At 63.4% G+C, this 18972-nt stretch overlaps 6 protein-coding genes across 6 annotated transcripts; 3 read left to right on the forward strand and 3 right to left on the reverse strand.

Annotated features, from left to right (window-relative positions):
* Positions 1-147: 147 nt before the first annotated feature.
* On the forward strand, positions 148-5622 carry RHTO_03557 (ABC transporter; the record flags this gene model as incomplete). The annotated part of the gene is made up of 18 exons (XM_016417227.1): positions 148-436; positions 505-536; positions 599-1683; positions 1752-1763; positions 1830-1899; positions 1956-2386; positions 2442-2790; positions 2849-3221; positions 3278-3427; positions 3490-3665; positions 3723-3767; positions 3827-4081; positions 4141-4215; positions 4274-4836; positions 4892-5161; positions 5221-5299; positions 5358-5445; positions 5504-5622. 18 exons carry the CDS (start codon positions 148-150, stop codon positions 5620-5622), a joined length of 4461 nt encoding a protein of 1486 aa, XP_016271440.1.
* Positions 5623-5824: 202 nt separating this feature from the next.
* Positions 5825-6648, reverse strand: RHTO_03558 (uncharacterized protein; the record flags this gene model as incomplete). Its single annotated transcript, XM_016417228.1, has 4 exons — positions 5825-5938; positions 5998-6127; positions 6188-6322; positions 6386-6648. 4 exons carry the CDS (start codon positions 6646-6648, stop codon positions 5825-5827), a joined length of 642 nt encoding a protein of 213 aa, XP_016271441.1.
* A 1350-nt stretch (positions 6649-7998) lies between these two features.
* On the reverse strand, positions 7999-9784 carry RHTO_03559 (S-(hydroxymethyl)glutathione dehydrogenase / alcohol dehydrogenase; the record flags this gene model as incomplete). Its single annotated transcript, XM_016417229.1, has 10 exons — positions 7999-8082; positions 8156-8222; positions 8292-8418; positions 8476-8531; positions 8587-8841; positions 8899-9173; positions 9229-9348; positions 9437-9448; positions 9509-9637; positions 9764-9784. The coding sequence occupies 10 exons, from the start codon at positions 9782-9784 to the stop codon at positions 7999-8001; spliced, it is 1146 nt and encodes a 381-aa protein (XP_016271442.1).
* Positions 9785-10239: 455 nt separating this feature from the next.
* Positions 10240-12581, reverse strand: RHTO_03560 (actin; the record flags this gene model as incomplete). Its single annotated transcript, XM_016417230.1, has 9 exons — positions 10240-10248; positions 10358-10395; positions 10805-11327; positions 11391-11681; positions 11756-11817; positions 11899-12016; positions 12220-12273; positions 12398-12423; positions 12575-12581. The coding sequence occupies 9 exons, from the start codon at positions 12579-12581 to the stop codon at positions 10240-10242; spliced, it is 1128 nt and encodes a 375-aa protein (XP_016271443.1).
* A 782-nt stretch (positions 12582-13363) lies between these two features.
* Positions 13364-16501, forward strand: RHTO_03561 (arsenite-resistance protein 2; the record flags this gene model as incomplete). Its single annotated transcript, XM_016417231.1, has 10 exons — positions 13364-13592; positions 13679-13783; positions 13870-14011; positions 14075-14427; positions 14495-14733; positions 14822-15523; positions 15588-15750; positions 15816-16066; positions 16125-16388; positions 16457-16501. The coding sequence occupies 10 exons, from the start codon at positions 13364-13366 to the stop codon at positions 16499-16501; spliced, it is 2493 nt and encodes an 830-aa protein (XP_016271444.1).
* Positions 16502-16877: 376 nt separating this feature from the next.
* On the forward strand, positions 16878-18687 carry RHTO_03562 (translation initiation factor eIF-3 subunit 6; the record flags this gene model as incomplete). The annotated part of the gene is made up of 4 exons (XM_016417232.1): positions 16878-17130; positions 17267-17421; positions 17482-18324; positions 18385-18687. 4 exons carry the CDS (start codon positions 16878-16880, stop codon positions 18685-18687), a joined length of 1554 nt encoding a protein of 517 aa, XP_016271445.1.
* Positions 18688-18972: the final 285 nt, after the last annotated feature.

Raw genomic sequence — 18972 nt, forward strand, 5'->3', positions numbered from 1 at the left:
GAGCACAGCCGGACTCTCGCGGGATCACAGGAAAAGGTGCGCATCTCTCACTCTCACAGTCGCGCCCGCCCGCGAAGGCTGACCCGCTCCTCTGCGCGCAGCCGGACGCTCCCCTCTTCCCCCGCCTCCACCGCGAGCCGACCAGCGATGCCCTCGCCCACGAGCACCGTCACTCGCGCAGAGAGCCACGAGCGCGACTATGACAAGGCCGAGAAGGGCGGGTCCGCCGCGAGCGCGAGCGACAAGGAGGGTCAGCAGGAGGACGTCGACAAAGGGCTGCCGATGGCCGCGTCGAACGACATCAAGGGGACGGATATCGCGCACATCAAGCGCAGGTGGTGGTTGCCCAAGCCCAGGGAGCCGTACAAGTCGTTCGAGGACGCAGAGGAGATCCCCTTCGCCACCGCCAACTTCCTCTCAAAGATCACCTTTTATTGTGCGTTCCTCGTCTTCTCGGCCGTCTCCAGTCTCTGGAACGCTGACACGTCGTCGTACGTCCCGCAGGGATTCAGCCGATGCTGATCACGGGCTACCAGGTGCGTCTCCGTCGGGAATCGGTCGCTCGACTTTCCGCAGCTGACCTGGCCTCTCTTCGCAGCGCACGCTCGTCCCGACCGACCTCTGGAAACTCCACGAAGACTTCCAAGCCTCTTTCCTCGCCGACAGGCTCGTCGCCAACTTTGAGCGGCGACGAAAGGCCGTCGAGGCGTGGAACAAGGCGCTCGAGGACGGGTCGTACAAGCCCTCTGCGCTGCGACGGGCATGGTGGCGCGTCGGCAAGGCCTTCGGCGGCAAGGGCGACGGGAAGCGACAAGTGGGACTCGCACTCGCCATCTCGGACACGTTCTTCTGGCGCTTCTGGTCCGCCGGTATCCTCAAGGTCATTTCGGACGGCCTCCTCGTCACCTCGCCCCTCGTTACCCGCGCCCTCATCACCTTCGGCACTAAGGCGTACGCAGCGCACCGCGGCATCCCCGGCTACGAGCCTGACCCTATCGGCGTCGGGATCGGACTCGCCTTTGGACTCTGGGGCATGCAGATTGTCGCCTCGCTCTGCCTGCACTCGTTCTTCGAGCGCTCGGCCGGTACGGGCGTCCTCGTCCGTGCAGCCTTGATCGCCGCCATTTACCGCAAGGCGATGGTCCTCTCCGGCAAAGCCCGGACAGTCATCACGAACGGCCGCCTCGTCAATCACATCGGAACCGACATCTCTCGCATCGACTTTTGCGCCGGCTTCTTCCACATGAGCTGGACAGCCCCGATCCAGCTCCTCGTCATCATGGCCATCCTCCTCGTCCAGATCGGGCCTTCGTGCCTCGTCGGAATCGCCTTCCTCCTCCTCATGATCCCCCCTCAGTCGTGGGCGATGAAGAAGATGTTTGGATTCCGTCGCAAAGCGATGGTGTGGACCGACAAGCGCGCGCGGCTGATCGGCGAATTGTTGGGCGGGATGCGGATTCTCAAATTTTTCGCGTGGGAGATTCCCTACCTCGCCAAGCTGCAAGAGTACCGCGCGAAGGAGTTGAGGCAGGTCAGGAACTTGCTCGTCAGTCGCGCGGCGACGACGGGCGTGGCCATGTCCCTCCCGACGCTTGCGACGGTTCTTGCGTTCATCACCTACGCCAGCACCGGACACCAGCAGACCGCCCAGAGCATTTTCACCTCCTTCACCCTCTTCCAGCTGTACGTTCGGCGTTCCCGTTCTCTCTTTGGAGATGCAGCGCTGACAAGCTCTATCCTCCCGTCAACAGCATTCGCATGCCGTAAGCTTCGCCATTTCTGCTTCGTCCCGGGAGTTTCGCTCACTCTGCTCGCGCTTCTTTCCCCAGCCTCATGATGCTCCCGATGTCGCTCTCGACGATTACGGACGCCAAGAACGCTCTCGGACGTCTCGTCGAGGTGGGCTCGTTGACTTCCTCCAAGCGTCCTCTGGCTCACCCTCTCTCATCGCGCAGGTATTCCTCGCCGACGAGCGCGAAGTCACGCTCGACGTCAACCCCACCGCCAAGTACGCCGTCGAGGTGACCGATGCCGACTTCCAGTGGGAATCGCCGCCTCCCGACTCGGCGCCCAAGTCGAAGAAGGAGCAGGCGAAGCTCGCTGCGAAGGTGAAGAAGGAGACGAAGAGCGCCAAGAAGGAGCGCAAGGAGAAGGAGAAGAAGGCCAAGGTCGAGCTCAAGTTGGCGGAGAACGCGCCTGCCGACCCGGAGTCGACTGAGAATAGCGGAGATGCGACGGCTGGCGTGCCGGATGCGACGGGCGTCAAGGGCGAGCAGGACACGGCGGATCCGACAACGACGCCGGAGGAGAAGGAGGTCTTGCAGCTGCGAGACGTCAACCTCAAGATTCCGAGGGGACAGCTTTGCGCTATTGTCGGTGCCGTCGGGTACGCGTCGCTCTCAAGGTCTCCCGCAACCTGTATTGACGAGGCTCGCTCGCAGATCCGGCAAGAGTTCGTTGTTGCAGGCGCTCGTCGGCGAGATGAGGAAGACTCGCGGCGACATCAAGTTCGGCGGAACGATCGCCTACGCCGCGCAACAAGCGTGGATGCAGAGCTGTTCGCTCAAGGACAACATCCTTTTCGGCCAGCCGTACGACGAGGAGCGCTACCGCCGCGTCATCCACGATGCCTGCCTCGAGGCGGACTTGGAAATGCTGCCGTACGGCGATGCGACCGAGATCGGCGAGAAGGGCGTCACGCTTTCTGGTGGCCAGAAGCAGCGCGTCAACATCGCTCGCACGCTCTACTACCCCGCCGACATCGTCCTCCTCGATGACCCTCTGTCGGCCGTGAGCCCAGACCTTCTCCCATATCTTCTCGCTCGCTGCTGACGTTATGGCCCCGCAGGTCGACGCCCATGTCGGCAAGGCCCTTTTCGACAACGCCATCTGCGGCTCGCTCGCAGGCAAGACCCGCATCCTCGTCACGCACGCGCTCCACTTCCTCCCCCGTGTCGACTACATCATCTGCCTCGACCACGGCAAGATCACGCAGGAAGGGACGTACGCCGAGCTTGTCGCTGACAAGGAGGGAGCGTTCAGTCAGTTGATGGAGGAGTTTGGTGGCGACGTCGAGGAGAAGACGGAGGAGAAGGACGAGAAGGAGGAGGCGGCGGTCGAGGAGAGTGGCAAGGACGGCAAGAAGAAGAAGGACGACCAGCCGAAGGCCAAGGCGCTCATGCAGGAGGAAGAGCGTGCGACGGGCTCCGTTTCGGGCGCTGGTGCGTTGCCATTCGCTCCTCGCGTTCGACCCGCTTCTAACGCCCTCGCCACACAGTCTACGCGCGTATCTTCCGCCTCGCGAAGGGATGGTACACCTTCCCGCTCCTCTTCCTCGCCATCGCGCTTCAACAGGGCGCGCAAGTCTTGGGATCGTACTTGCTCGTCTGGTGGCAGGAGGACCAGTTCCACCAGTCGATGGGCTTCTGTGCGTCCACTCTGCATGCTCGCGAAGTCCTGTGCCAAGCTGACCGACCTATACCTTTGCAGACGAGGGCCTCTACGCGATGTTCGGTATCCTTCAGGCCATCTTCTCGTTCGTTATGGGCGTTGCGACGACCATCATCGGCTACAACACCTCCCGCTCGCTTCACCACGCCGCGATCAACGGCGTCATGCATGCGCCGATGTCGTTCTTCGACACGACGCCGCTTGGCCGCATCATGGTGCGTAGGCGTGTTGTCCGGCTCTCGAGCGCACGCTGACACCCTCGTCACTCGCAGAACCGCTTCTCAAAGGACATCGACACGGTGGACAACACGCTGAGCGTGAGTAGCTCGAACTAGGTATACTCTCGCCCTGACTGACCCGCCTTCTTGTATCGCAGGACTCGTTCCGCATGTTCGTCTCAACCGCGAGCAGCGTCATCGGCGCCATCGTCTTGATCGCCGTCGTCCAGCAATGGTTCCTCCTGGTCGTCGCTTGCATCCTTTGCCTCTACGCCTTTGCCGCCCGCTTCTACCGCCAGTCTGCCCGCGAGCTCAAGCGGCTCGACAACCTTCTTCGCAGTTCGCTCTACGCGCACTTCAGCGAGACGCTCTCCGGCATGGCGACCGTCCGCGCTTACGGCGAGCAGGAGAAGGTGGGCCCGTTGCGACTGGCTCGTATCCGTCCTTAGGCTGACTTACCTCGACTCTACAGTTCCTCAAGCAGAACGAGGCGTACATCGACCTCGAGAACAGGGCGTACATGCTCACCGTTGTCAACCAGCGATGGGTGCGTTTCTCGCTCAACGGCTGGTCCTGCTCACACGCTGACCGACTCGCTCCGACAGCTCGGTCTCCGCCTCGACTTCTTCGGCAGCTGCCTCACTTTCGCCGTCGCCATGTTCTCCGTCGGCACACGGACGAGCATCTCGCCATCGCAGACCGGTCTCGTTCTCTCCTACATCCTCACCATCTCGCAAGCCTTCTCTTGGATGGTTCGCCAGGGCGCCGAGGTCGAGAACGACATGAACTCGGTCGAGCGTCTTCTGCACTATGCCAACAACCTCGAGCGTGAGGCGCCCGCCGAGATCCCCGAGACCCGTCCGCCCGTCGAGTGGCCGTCTGGCGGCGCGATCGAGTTCAAGAACGTCGTCATGCGTTACCGCCCGGACTTGCCTCCCGTCCTCAAGGGCCTCAACTTGAGCGTTCGACCGGGCGAGAAGATCGGCGTCGTCGGCCGAACAGGCGCTGGCAAGTCGTCCATCATGCAGACGCTGTTCCGCATCGTCGAGGTCTCTTCGGGCACAATCGAGGTCGACGGCATCGACATCTCGAAGCTTGGACTCGCCGACTTGCGTAAGAAGATCGCCATCATCCCGCAAGACGCGCTTCTCTTCGCCGGTACCGTCAGGTGAGCGCTTGATTTCGGCTCTCCCTCTGCCCGCTGCTGACTTTGCTCGACGCAGAACCAATCTCGACCCGTTCGCCGAGCACGAAGACGCCGAGCTGTACGACGCGCTCAAGCGGGCATGGCTCGTCGACCGCGACCAGCCGCCCCCTCGCGCCAGCATGGGCGACAAGTCGTCCGAGCCTTCCTCCGCGTCTACGCCTACCGCAAGCCGCTTCACGCTTGACCTCGCCATCGAGGACGAGGGTCAGAATTTGTCGGTTGGTGAGCGGAGTCTTGTCTCGCTTGCGAGGGCGCTCGTCAAGGACTCGAAGATCATCGTGCTTGAGTGCGTCCCCCTCCTCTCTCGTTTCTGCCAGTGCTGAAGCTGACTTGCTACGTTCGCAGCGAGGCGACGGCTTCCGTCGACTTTGCGACCGACTCGCGCATTCAGGCGACCATCCGCAGCGAGTTTAAGGACAAGACGGTGCGTTCGCTTTCCCGCTTACTCTTTTGAGCTCCACTGACGCCGTCCACGCTCGCAGCTCCTCGTCATCGCTCACCGCCTGCGCACCATCATCGACTCGGACCGCGTGCTCGTTATGGACGCCGGTGCAGTCGCCGAATACGACAGTGCGTTCCGCTCATCGCCGACCTCTCTGGCTTCTTCGCTGACCTGACCCTCACGCAGCCCCCATCAACCTCTTCCGCGCTGGCGGCATCTTCCACGGCATGTGCGAGCGGAGCGGAATCACTGAGCGGGACATCCTGGAGACGGAGTTTGCGCTGCCGGCTCAGCAGGCGGAATGAGCGGCGGCAGGAGAGTGTAGATGGCGTTATTTGCTTAGTCCTCGCATCTTCGCTTCTTGTATCGACTAGACCTCTGTTGGAACGGACGCTGCATCGTCTGGACTGCCTTCGTTTCAAGCGTGCGAGTGAGAGAGTGAAAAGGGGTATCGTAGCTACAGGACTAGGGGTGCGTGGGAGAAGAAGCCTGCGAGACGAGGAGGGTCTACTGCGTCGCCTTGTCGGCCTGCTTCTGGAGGTTCGAGCCGAGCTGCGCCGACGACTCCTTCGCGTCCTTCTGAAGCGCCGCGACGTATCCCTGCGCCGATGCGGCAGCATCCTGTCGATGTGTGAGAGCGTTAGGAGCGGCCAATCTGCGAAGGAGGTGGGAGGACGCACGTTCGAGCCAGCCTTCGACTCCTCGACCTTCTGGTTGAGCGAGCTTGCGGCGTTGTCCGTCTTCGCCTTGAGGTCGTCGGCGGTGGTGCCGGACGCCTCCTCCGCCTTCTTCTGGCCAGCAGCGATCAGTCTGCGTGCGAGAAGGTGTGAGTAGGGGTTGTAGAAACTGCGGCAGAGGAAGGCAACGCACCCCTCGGCGGTCTGGAGAGCAGAGGCGGCGAGGTCCCGCGCCTTGGCGACGTAGCCCTGGGCAGCAGAGCCGTCCGCCGACTTCTGAGCGTCACCGGCAGCCTCCTTCGCCTTGTCGGCGCCCGAGCCGATGACACTGCGGGGATGTAACGGCGTCAGCTGGGTGTCGCTCGACTCGAGGGAATGTCGCGGTACGCACTCGCTGGCAGCGTGGAGGACGTGAGCCGCAAAGTCACGACCCTCGTTGATGAGCCCGCCGAGGGTCTGCGAGCCCTCTGCGCCGTGCGAGGTCGACGCCGAGTCGGCCTGGGATGCGCCGCTGTCCTTGCCGAGTCCGACGACGCCCTTGGCGTAGTCGAGCGTGTGCGAGGCGAGCTTCGTGGCCTCGTTGGTGAGGGTCTGCTCGCCGACCGTGCCATCGGTAGCGTTGCCGATCTTGTTCGAGAGGGATCCGCCAGACATGGTGTTGGGTGTGTGTTGGGAGTGTGTTGGGGGTGTGTAAGCTGTTGCGAGTGGTGTTAGAGAGGGAGAGAGGGGGGAGAGGGCGAGAAGGAGCAGAGGGATCCGACTTGCGGTGACGTCGTCAGATTGTGCATGCGCATGAATGGCCGACTTTGACGAAGGCTGTCTGGACTCTGCGGTGAGTCTGGAATCACTTGCATAGCACGCGCAGTCGTCGCGAAATGCGAGCAACGACAAGGCGAACGAGCGGGCGCAACTTGCGAAGGTCGCCCGTTTGTCGCCCTCCTGCGCATTCAACGAGTTCTGCTGAGCTCGAGATCTGTCGTAACGTCGCTGTGAGGCTCTGCAAGAGACTTCGAAGCCGGCGAGAGGAGGGGAATGAGCCAGCGCAGCGAGAAAATCCCGAAGGCCTTCGCAACTGGCGGACGTCGTCGCGTTGGGTCGTGCTAGGGTTGCTGGCTTCCACTAGTCGCCCTCGTAAGCGTGAGAGGTAGTCAACACTTCAGACGGGGAACCAAAAAAAGCAGGGCTTGCGAAAGAGACCCGGCGGCGAGGGAAGCTGGATCGAAACAAGTTATCCGCTCGTTCTGCGAAGCGAAAACGGCCGCCAAACAACCTCTTACTGAGCAGTTGACGATGTCTTCACCAGGATTCGAGGAGCCAGCGCGACAGAGGAGGGCGGAGGGGAGAATTACTTCGCCGTTTGTCGACCGCCGCCTCGAGCGTGCCTTGTTTCGCTTCGACTCGACTCCTTTGAGCTGCGAGTCAACATCACTGGCGAAGCTCTCGGCACGAACTGGAGGTTCCGCAGGATCATCGCACGGTCGCAAGTACGAAGATGGGCCTTTTCGTTGTCCGTCGTGGGACGCAGAAAGCGCCTTGTTCTCCCCGTTACCGTTCTCCTGCCTAGCAACGACGCGGCCAGATCCAGCAGAGACTGTCAAGCTGACCGAGCGCGAAGCTCGACATCACGGAGACCTCGCTCTTCCAGCGTTTGACCCGTCTTCCGCAAGCGTCGAGACTGGCGAGCTATCTGCCAGCGCGGCACCCGCAGCGACGTACTCCAGTGTCTTTGAGCAGTGAGTCGCGAGTGTGAAGGCGGCAGCGCAGCTGCGAGCGAGGCGATGGGTACCGGAAGAGGTGAAGGCGTCCGGACGGTTTCTCCCCTTTGGCCGTCCGCCTCCTGCGAAGCCTCAACACAGCCGAGCAGCCAAGCACAGCATCCCACAGCGACGCCGGATACCCTCGAACGAGCAGCGAACGGAAGAACTGCCTTAGTATTCCTTCGCGCCTTTGCCGGACCTACGACATCGCGTCCATAAGTCCCGGGACGCCTCCCGACGACGCCAACTACGCCCACATGTCAACAACGCAACGGATGCACTGTCCTTCGTGCATGAACCCGAACCCTTGGTCGATCTTGTCGAGCGTCGTCTGTTCAGAGGCGTTCGAGCGAACGTCAGTGAGGTCTTCCGGCGCAGGACAACCCGGACATTGCGCCACGCACCCGGTGAGTGACATAGTCGTCCACGGTGAGCTTGCCAGCGAGGTAGTCGTCAACGAGGCCAGGAAGCCTGCGAGGAACCGTCAACGAGGTCAGTCCTGCTCGTCCGCTCCGTCGCGTTCTTCGCCTCGCGACGCACTCAGTCCGGCCCTTGACACCACCGAACGCCGATCCCTGCCACTTGCGGCCCGTAACGAGCTGGAACGGACGCGTCGAGATCTCCTTGCCGGCGGCGGCGACGCCGATGATGGTCGAAACGCCCCAGCCTGCGTGCGGGTGACTGTCAGTACAGCGGAGTGAGACGATGAAGCAGAGGAACACACCCTTGTGGCACGCCTCGAGAGCCTGACGCATAACCTGGACGTTGCCGGTGCAGTCGCTGCAGAACGAGACATTCAGCGCGCACTCAGCGAGAGAAGCAACCCACGACCCACAAGGTGTGCTCGCAACCGCCATCCGTCTTCTCGACGAGGACATCGACGATCGACTTGTCCTTGCCCAGGTCGAGCGGGTTGATAAATTCGGTCGCGCCCATGCTCATCGCCCAGTCCTTCTTGCCCGGGTTCGTGTCAATCGCGATGATCTGCTTCGCCTTGCGGACCTTGCAGCCCTGGATGACGGCGAGGCCGACGGCGCCGAGGCCAAAGACCGCAACGTTGTCGCCCTCCTGGACGTTGGCCGTCTTCGTACTGCGCCACGCGAGCTGGTCAGCGACGAGGGGCCAGAGAAGAGCGGTTCCAACGCACGCAGCACCATAGCCGGTCGTCAAGCCGCAGCCGAGCAAGCAAGCCTTGTCGAGGGGGGCCTTGTCGGTGATGGCGACGACCGAGTACTTGCTGACGACGGTGTACTGCGAGAAGGTCGAGCAGCCCATGAAGTGGAGGAGCTCCTTGCCCTTGCACTTGAAGCGGCGCGTGCCGTCGGGCATCTTGCCCTGACCCTGCGTCGCACGCACGGCACCGCAAAGGTTCGTCTTGCCCGACTTGCAGAACTTGCATTCGCGGCACTCGGCCGTGTAGAGCTGCGCGTGTGGGGAATCAGCGCGGTTCTTGACCGTGGGAAGCGCCGCAACTCACGGGAACGACATGGTCTCCGACCTTGACATCCGTCACGCCCTCGCCGACCGACTCGACGATTCCTCCGCCCTCGTGACCGAGGACGACCGGGAAGGCGCCCTCGGGGTCGTCTCCAGAGAGCTGCGGCGAGAGTCTCGGGTTAGCACTGTGAATGCGAGGACGACCCGGGAGAACTGTCCGTCCGGGCAAGAGGACAGTGAAAGCTTACGGTGAAGAGGTCCTGCGGGCCCGAGGCGGTCAGCGAGCGCTTGACGACAGCTTCAAAGACGCTGCAACGCACAGTGTGGCAGAGCGCGGTGTAGAGGACCTTGATGCGGACCTCTCCCTCCTTGGGCGGGTCGACCGTAATCTCCTCGATCGAGACGGGCTTGCCGGCCTCCCAGGCGACAGCAGCCTTGCAAGTAATGACCTGCGGGGGCGCGCACGGCGGTCAGCTCTGTTGTGAGGGAGGGGAACAGCTTCCGGCGGTCGATGATGAGGTGGGGACGAGAGACGGCGAGAAAAGCGAGCGCAGGACGGGCGGGCGGGTGCGCACCTTTCCCTGAGTGTCCGACATTGATGCAAGCAAGCAGGCGTAGCAATAAACGAGAGCGAGCGAGTTGCGGGAGAAGTTGCCTCCACCTCTCTTTCCTTTTCGCTCGGCGATGAGGACGGAGCGAGACGGCGGCAGAACAGGATCCGCTGCAGGTGGGGAGCACTCTCTCGCACTGCAACGGCACTGTCATTGGACTGGTTGTATTTCGCGGGCACAGCAAAGGGGAGAAGGAACGGAAGGAGAGTGCGACGACTGCTCTTGCGGAACGACCGCCGGGGAACAGCCGGCGAAGGGGGAAAGGAGAACAACGTGGGACGTTTCGGATCTTAACAGAAGCGGGACAGGGAGAAGGGGCGGTGAGAATGCGAGGAGGAAGAGCGGAAGCGGGAGGAACGGGTTCGGCGGGCGGGCTTTTGGCGAGTCGAATTCCGGAAGAAGCCAGGCGTGCAGGAGGGAAGAGATGCTGTTCCCTTTCTTTAGAAGCACTGTGTGAGGAAGCACGAGTCAGTGGCTGCGTCAGGGAGGGGAAGGCGGCGGCAACGAAGTCCCGCCGTTCTCCCCCATCTTTGAGCGAGTCCCGGCGACAACACGCACCTTCCGGTGGACGACGCTGGGCCCAGCCTCATCGTACTCTGGTGGTCGTACGGTGAGACATCGAATCAGGGAAGTAGGGAGGAGGAGGAAGGAGGTCGAGGAGGTCGAAGGCGAGTTGGGACGATTCCGAACGCAAAGTGGCGGCAAATGACGGTGCGTGACGGTGCGTAGGATGCGCGAGACATCGTAGCATGCGTGGGAAGAGCCCCGGAAGGCGAAAGGCCGAAGGCGAAGGAGCGAGGCGAGGACGACGAGGTCGGCGTCGGTGAAGTTGCGCGCATGCGGCAGGGTCGGTACAGACGGTGCGTAGCGGTTCGAAAGGCGTCGTAGGATATGCAGCAATGCGGCGAATGAGGGGTCAAAGCGAGCGACGGAGGGGAAGAAAGGGAGCGAACGGAACCGTCAGCAAATCACGCCCTCGAACAACCGCATCAAGGGCGAACGCACCCTGCTTCGAGATCCACATCTGCTGGAAGGTCGAGAGCGAGGCGAGGATGGAACCGCCGATCCAGACCGAGTACTTGCGCTCGGGCGGGGCGACAATCTTGACCTTCATCGACGAGGGCGCGAGGGCGGTGATCTCCTTCTGCATGCGGTCCGAGATGCCGGCGTACATGGTCGTGCCGCCCGACATGACAATGTTGCCGTAGAGGTCCTTGCGGATGTCGAGATCGCACTTCATGATCGAGTTGTACGTCGTCTCGTGGATGCCGGCGGCCTCGAGGCCGATGAGCGACGGCTGGAAGAGGGCCTCGGGCGCGCGGAACCGCTCGTTGCCGATCGTGATGACCTGGCCGTCGGGGAGCTCGTACGACTTTTCGAGCGCCGACGACTGCGCGGCCGTCTGCATCTCCTGCTCAAAGTCGAGCGCGACGTAGCAGAGCTTCTCCTTGATGTCGCGGACAATCTCGCGCTCGGCCGTGGTCGTGAACGTGTAGCCGCGCTCCATCAAGATCTTGATGAGGTAGTCCTGCGAGGTCCGTCAAGTGCGGTCAGTTTCGAGTCTCTCGCATGCAGGACAAGCGCAACGCACGGTCAGGTCACGGCCAGCGAGGTCGAGACGGAGGATGGCGTGCGGGAGCGCGTAGCCCTCGTAGATGGGGACAGTGTGGGTGACGCCGTCTCCCGAGTCGAGGACGATACCGGTGGTGCGACCCGAGGCGTAGAGCGAGAGGACGGCCTGGATGGCGACGTAGAAGGCCGGGGCGTTGAACGTCTCGAACATGATCTGCGTCATCTTCTCGCGGTTGACCTTGGGGTTGAGCGGCGCCTCGGTGAGGAGGACCGGGTGCTCCTCGGGCGCGACACGGAGCTCGTTGTAGAACTGCACGTCGAGGAGGGGAAGCACGAACCCGTCAGTTCAGTGCTTCTCGAGGTGAGCCACCCGCGGCGACTCACGGTGTGGTGCCAGATCTTCTCCATGTCGTCCCAGTTGGTGACGATGCCGTGCTCGATGGGGTCTGCATGCGGACGCAGCGAGGGCGCGCGAGCGTCAGCGATGAACCGAACCCCTCGGTGTCGCTCGACGAGGCGCAACTCACACTTGAGGGTCAGGATACCACGCTTCGACTGGGCCTCGTCACCGACGTACGAGTCCTTCTGGCCCATGCCGACCATGACGCCCTGGTGACGGGGCCGTCCGACAATCGAGGGGAAGACCTGCGTGTCCGGCGCGGCTTCCAGTCAGTCTCCGCCGTTGCGCTGTGCGATTCCTCGCGTGCTCATGGTGGAGCTGCGAAGAGACGAGAGTGCCAAGGCGATGGGCGCTGCGAGTGCGAGCGTGCGAGATCCGCAAGAGGGGAACCTCGTGGAGCGCCGAACTCGCAGCGCCCGAGCCTCGTCAAGGTGAGAGCAGGACGCACAGCACGGGGAGCATCGTCGCCAGCGAAACCGGCCTTGCACATGCCAGAGCCGTTCTGTGCATCGCAAGTCCCAGGGTCAGTGCACGGCGAGAGAGGGAGAGTGCTGCCACAACCGCCCCGCTGGTCCCACGTCGGCGCGGGTGACAGAGCGGCGGCAGCAGCTGGCGAGGGCACGCACGTCGATAACGAGGGCGGCAACTTCGTCTGCGTGCACTCGACGACCTCGTCAGCGTCCCTCTCGCGCTGCATCTCGCTCGCACACCCCGTCTTGGGCGGGTCGAGTGACGCTGCGAGGGGTGGATCTCGGCGACGACGCTGTGCGCGGGTGTGCGAGCTGGACTGGTGTGTAGCGCACCTTCCATTGTGAGTGACTGGGTGGGTAACGGGCTGAAAGAGAGACGGCGAGCGAGGGATGGGAGGGAGAAGAGGGTGCGTGGCAGGACGGCACGAACAACGCGGGCTCGCTCCCTCTCTCTCTCGCTCTCGGCGCACTCGAGTCAGTCGTTCTTGTGGTTGCAATCGCTCGCGCGCAGCTCGCATTCACTCGCAGTCGACCCCAGGCAGCCTCGCTGTCCAGCTGCCAACTCGCGCCGTCCTCTCCCCACTCGCGCGCGCCTCGGTGCACGCCCACCGTCTCACAGCGGCAGGCGGAGCTTACAGACGGGCTCAGCAGTGTGATGGAGAGGGCTTTACAACGTCAGGCTCACGAGCGAACCGCTTGTGCGTGCTGGGAGCCTCTCATGCCGCTCGCAGCCAGTTCTCGGGCGTTCCCAAGCCGCAGCGCTCGCAAGAAAGGTCAGCTGGTTCGACAGAGGCAACGAGGCATTGGTAAAGAGCTGCTCGCTCCGCCAGAACCGCCCCAGCTCGAGGTGGTCGCCTCCAACTCCCCCTCCCCCTCGCTCCCTCTGGCTTGCCCTCTCGCCCGTCCACCTCGAGTCGCCGCACCTGCGCACCCGAGCGAGACTCGCTGCTACAAGAGCTACTCTCTAGGTCAGTCTCGGGCTTGTTACACGCCCGCCCCCCACGCTCGCACACTGCGCTCGCTCGTCGCTCACACACTCCCCGCGTGTTCGCACCGCCAATGTAGTCTCCCTCCCGCCCGTACACGCGCCGCACTCGGCTCGACAGACGCAGAGAAAGGCACATGGAACCGTCACCACGCGCGCGGAGGTACTCGCGCGGACCGGGGGGCGAGGACGACAGGCGCGCTCCGCCGGGACCTGCGGGTGCGCCGCTCCAAGACGAGTACGACCGCTTGCCGCCCCGCCCGAGGAGGGACGAGTACGATCAGGATCGCAGAGGTGGGAGGCACCCGTATGGCGACCCGGACGACAGGAGGGGTGGTGGGTATGCGGATGGTCCGGAACAGGAGGGTGAGTTCGAGTGTCGTCGCTCGTTCAGTCTGAGAGTCGCTCGATGCGAAGCTGGGGACTGATTCGACTTGAGGCGACGATCACAGGCCGCGTCAAGCGCCGCCGGTCCATCTCGCCGGGAGGTCCTCCTCGAGGTCCGCCGCGCGACGACTACTACGACCGCCCGCCCCCGCCTCGAGACTACCGTGACGGTGCGTACAAGAAAAAGAGGCCATTTGCTCGATTGCCGCTGGTTGCGGGAGGAGCTGACGTTGGCTCTTGCTCGTTCACGGCACAGGTCCCCCTCCCCCTCGCGGCGGATACCGCGGGGACTACTACGACCGCCGTCCGCCTCCTCCTCCCGGCCCTGAGGGGTATGGGGCGTACCCTGGCTACCCGGCGTATGCGGACGCTTACTCTGCGCCTCCTCCTCCCCCTCGGTGCGATGCACCCTCCGTCTTTCCATCTCGCTGGAAACTCGCTGACAGGTTACTCGCTTGCAGTCGCCCTACGATGGAACCGCCCATGAACCAGCCCTACCTCGTCGACTACCGATACTTTGCCGACTGGTTCAGCCTGACCAACCCCTCGGCCGCCGAAAGTTCCAACCCGTCTGCAGCGCTCCAAGAAGCGTGGACCAAGTACGAAGGCGACTTTTTGCGGCGCGAGATCAAGAACCATTGGTTGGATATTGAGAGTAAGGGAGGCGAGTGGGCGAAGGAGAAGTATGGAACGGGCAGGGAGAGGGAGGGAGAGAGGAGGGAGAGGAGGAGGAAGGCGGGAAAGGCGGAGAGGATGAGGATCTGGACGGCGAGGGCCGACAACGGAGAGCTTGACGATGTCAGCTTCGACTTTGGTGCGCTCCCCTCGCCTCGATATCCGGTTCTTCTCCAGTCGTACTGACTTTCGCACGCTTCCCGTAGACGAAGAAGCCGCTCGCAAGCCTCGCATCATCCCCAACGCCGCCGCACAAGCCGCCGCCGCCGAAGCAGCCAAGAAGCAAGCTTCTCCCGAAGGGGAAGACTCGAGCGCGCCCGTCGTCCCTGCGCCAATTCAGGTCATCAAGGCTTCGTCGCCCGAGCACGTCATCTTGCCTGCGAGGCCCGAGACGATCTTGTGCAAGGGCGTGCCGACGAGCGTGACGATCAAAGCGCTCGAAGAGGTGCGTCCGATTCGCCCACTGCACTTCTTGCTTGCCCAGCCTCGCTCGGCCGATGAGTTGCATGCTGACTTGACATTCCCTCGCACAGCTCTTCGCCACCTTCGACGGCTTCGTCCGGCTGTCCATCTCCGACCCCGTCCCCTTCGCAGGCTTCCTCCGCCTCGCCTGGATCACCTTCTCCAGCGCCGATGCCGCCAAGCAGACGCTCGAGATGATCCAAGCGGCCTTCAAGCCTGCGCCGACGCCCGAAACGAGGGCCAAGTCTGAGTCGGCGCCGGTCGAAGCTGCTGGTGAGGCGACGACCAAGACGGACGCGAACGGCGACGCCGAGATCAAGGATGCCGCGCCTACGAACGGAGTCGAGTCTGCTCCTACCGCCGAAGGAGCAACCCGGGGCAAGGCGGAGAACGGTGCGGATGCGCCCGAAGCGAACGACAACAAGCCGGCCGAGGAGCCCAAGCCTTACGCGATCGGCTCATACGACCTCTCCGCCCCAGGCGTCCTCTCCATCCGCATGCAGCCCGTTGAGATCCGCATGCGCGCGACTCCCGCGCTGTGCTCGTCGCCCGACCGACTGGCCAAGGACGTCGAGACGGCTCTCAAGGCTGTCGAGGCGGCCGAGAAGCGGGTTCGTGAGGACGAGGGCGCGATGGAAGAGGATTCGGGCGCACAGGCGAGCGGAAGTGCGGTCATTCGGAGGAAGATGGAGGAGTGGGAGAAGGAGGTCGAGGAGAAGAAGGAGAAGGAGTCGCTTGAGCAGCCCGCGTACGAGGCTGCTCGTGCCGGAGTCGTGAGTCGTCTGCCTCCTCCACGGCCCCTTGGGAGGCTTGCTGACCCTCCCGCTCGTTCTACAGAACAAGCGCGTGCTCGACCTTGCGCTGTCGTACCTCCGCGAAGCGTTCGACATCTGCTTCTACTGCACCGCCGTTTGCGACTCTCCCGAGCAGCTGAGCGACATGTGCCCTCAGCATGTCCGCCGGCACGATACGGTCGTCGCGCCGTCGAGGCTTGCAGCCGGTGCGTCCGCCGACCGTACGGTCTCCTCGCCCGCTCCCACTGACTGTTCCCGCCCCATGCCGCAGAGGCCGGCTGGGTTGCCGAGTTTGAAAAGCGCGTCCCGCTGCTCACCGATACCTCGGCGCTCGACCTGCGAGACTTTGGCGGCGACTCGCGCGAGGAGGAGCTCTACCGCCTCACGAGCCCGCTCGTCAAGCAGGAAGAGGAGGGCAAGTTCCGCTGCAAGACGTGCAACAAGCTCTTCTCGGCCCGCAAGTTCGTCGAGAAGCACATCGGCCTCAAGCACCCGGAAGTTGTTGGCGACGCGCTGGACAAGGTGTGTCGGCTTGCTTCGGCTCTTGTTGACCTCCCTGGCTGACTCTTCCCCCGCACAGCTCGCCATTTACAACAACTACGTGCTTGACCCGTGCAGGCCACCTCTTGCTAGTTTCCAGAACCAAACCTACATGCCGACCATCCTCAACCCGCCTCCGCCTCCTCCTCCTCCCGCCGCCCGCCGTCCGCTCGCCGACCGCCTGGGTCCCGCCCAGAAACGCCAGCGCCGCGAGTCGAAACCTCCTGGCCCGCCTGCTCCGCCGCCCAAGGGCGCTGCGCTCGACCCGAGGGCGCAGAGGGGCGCGACGGCTTACGCAGACTTGGTGAGCGCGCGGCTGTCTTTGCCTCTTCCGCCGTTCGTTGACTGACCAGCGTCTTCCTCTCGCGACAGGACGGCCCGGCTGGACAGGGTTCGGACATTGTCCTCCCTTACTGAGCCCGACTTGCAAGACGGAGCAAAAAGACCCTCGCAGTTTCCTGTACTCGCATGGTCGTGGATTACGCAGTAGCTTCATACCTCGATTGCAAGCTCCGTGGTGCTGTACACGCACGCTGTGACTGAGAGACGAAGTGAACTTGGTCGCGAAAAAGCGCGGGCATGTGGTCGAGTGCTGCACGCTCGCTTTGCTGCTCGCCTGACGCTTTCAGACAGCAGCACCAGCTCACTAGACCTCGTCTCTAGTCCCAGGTCGCTCGTTCGCCGCGCCTGTCTGCCTCCGTCGCCAGTGTCGCGTCCCCTTTCTCCTCGTCCCATCAGCCCCGCTCTATCCCGGCTCGACACGCCCGACCAGCCCGCCCGAAAAGCATCCGAGATGGTTGCCACCACTTCTGAACCCGCCTCCGCCCTCCAGCTCCTCCCCAATGTCCTTCCCCATCTCGACCGGCACCTCGTCCTCCCCCTGCTCGACTTCCTCGAGTCGCGCGAGAAGTACACCCACGAGGAGACGCTCAAGGCCAAGATTGACCTCCTTGGAGATGGCAAGACCAACATGGTCACCTTCGTCGAGGGCCTGAAGCGCGAGCTCGAGGGCAAGGAGGAGGGCCAGGAAGTCGAGGGTGCTGCCGGTACGTTCCACTCTCTCTGGGGCGTCTGGCGGGGCGTCTGACGGGTTCTGCGATCATCAAGATCGCGCGGGACGCACCGCATGCCCTTGTACCAGTCCCAGAGAGTCATGCTGACCCGCTCGACCTCGCCTTGCAGAGTTGCGGAAACGCGAGCAGAAGGTCCTCAAGACGCTCAACGAGTTGCGGGCGCAGGCGCAGGGTGTCATGGAGGTCATCTCGAACCCGGAAGTCGTCTCGGCGCTGCGACAGGACAAGCAGCACAACTTGACCTACCTCAAGGAGAACCACGGCGTGCGTTTCTGTTCAGCTCCGTTGCGCCGTTCCTGCGCTGACGCTCCCTTCGCCTTGCAGGTCACCCTCGATCAGATCGCACTCCTGTACAAGTTCGGCCAGTTCCAGTACTCGATTGGCCACTACGGGGGTGCCTCCGACTACCTCTACCACTTCCGCGTTCTCTCGACCGACGCCCAGCTCGTCCTCTCCGCCATGTGGGGAAAACTCGCCTCCGACATCCTCGAGGGTTCGTGGGACGCTGCGCTCGAGGAGCTCAACGGTCTCCGCGAGCACATCGACCAGCGCGGAGCTGCCGGCCCCGGTGGACCCCTCTTCGCACTCCAGCAGCGCACCTGGTGGCTTCACTGGTCACTCTTTGTCTACTACAACCACCCGAACGGCCGCGAGCTCCTCCTCGAGTCCTGGCTGGCGCAGAACTACCTCAACACGATCCAGACTGCCGCACCCTGGCTCCTCCGGTACCTCGTTGCCGCCGTCGTCATCTCGCGCAAGTCGACCCTGCGCTCTGCCGGTCCCGCATCGGCTGGCAACTCGGCACGCTCGCGCGAGGCTGTCCGCGACGTCGTTCGCGCGCTCAGCCAGGAGCAGTACCAGTACCGCGACCCGGTCACCGAGTTCCTCCGCAAGCTGTACGGCGAAGTCGACTTTGAGGGCGCACGCGAGGAGATGTCACGCTGCGATGCCGACGAGCTCGCCGACGACTTCTTCCTCGAGGCGTTCAAGGACGAATTCGTTGAGAACGCGCGGTACCTCGTCTCCGAGGCGTACTGCAAGATCCACCACCGCATTGACATCGCCGAGCTTTCCGACCGCCTCGGCCTCTCCCGCGAGGAGGGCGAGCGGTGGATTGTCGACCTCGTCCGCGACGCTCGCCTCGACGCCAAGATCGACCTCAAGCAGGTGAGTCGGCTTGATCTCGCCGTGGAGCGTCTCCCCTCACTGACGCTGTCTGTCTCGCAGAACATTGTCCAGATGAACCACGCCGACACGCCCGTCTACCAGACCGTCATCGAGAAGTCGCGCGGCCTCTTGTTCCGCTCGCAGGCTTTGGCGAGCGCGATCGAGGTCCGTGCCTCGGGCGGCCAGGTCGACCGCGAGCAGCGTCTCGGCGGCCGCATGACCGGCGGACAGAAGCGGACGGGCGGACAGGGTGGACCGAGGGGCCAGCAGAAGAAGGCGGAGCAGGACGGCGCGGCGGCGAACGGGCAGCAGAAGGCGGACGGCGCGGCGCCGACTGAGCAGTCGACACCGGTTGATGCGTGAGCACCCTGGCACGTTCAATAGATGCTGTCGTAGATGTCTTGTCCGGTCTTTCCCTGCCTCGACGGGGAGCAACGTGTACCCATACCCTCAAGCCGACTTCATGCGCTTGTACCGGAGTCGGAGTCGGTGAGCTTGCAAGTGCACAAAGAATGCTTGCTTTCGCTCAGTGACAGCGAGCGTTCGTCGACAGCGAGGATTGAGGGGACGAGAGTGTCTGCCCGACGAACATGCGCTGCCTCGATACGTCTCCGCATCTTCCTTGCTCCTCAACTAGTGTAGTTACCA

Source organism: Rhodotorula toruloides, assembly GCF_000320785.1.
Source record: "Rhodotorula toruloides NP11 unplaced genomic scaffold Scaffold21, whole genome shotgun sequence".
Taxonomy (NCBI): Eukaryota; Fungi; Basidiomycota; class Microbotryomycetes; order Sporidiobolales; family Sporidiobolaceae; genus Rhodotorula; species Rhodotorula toruloides.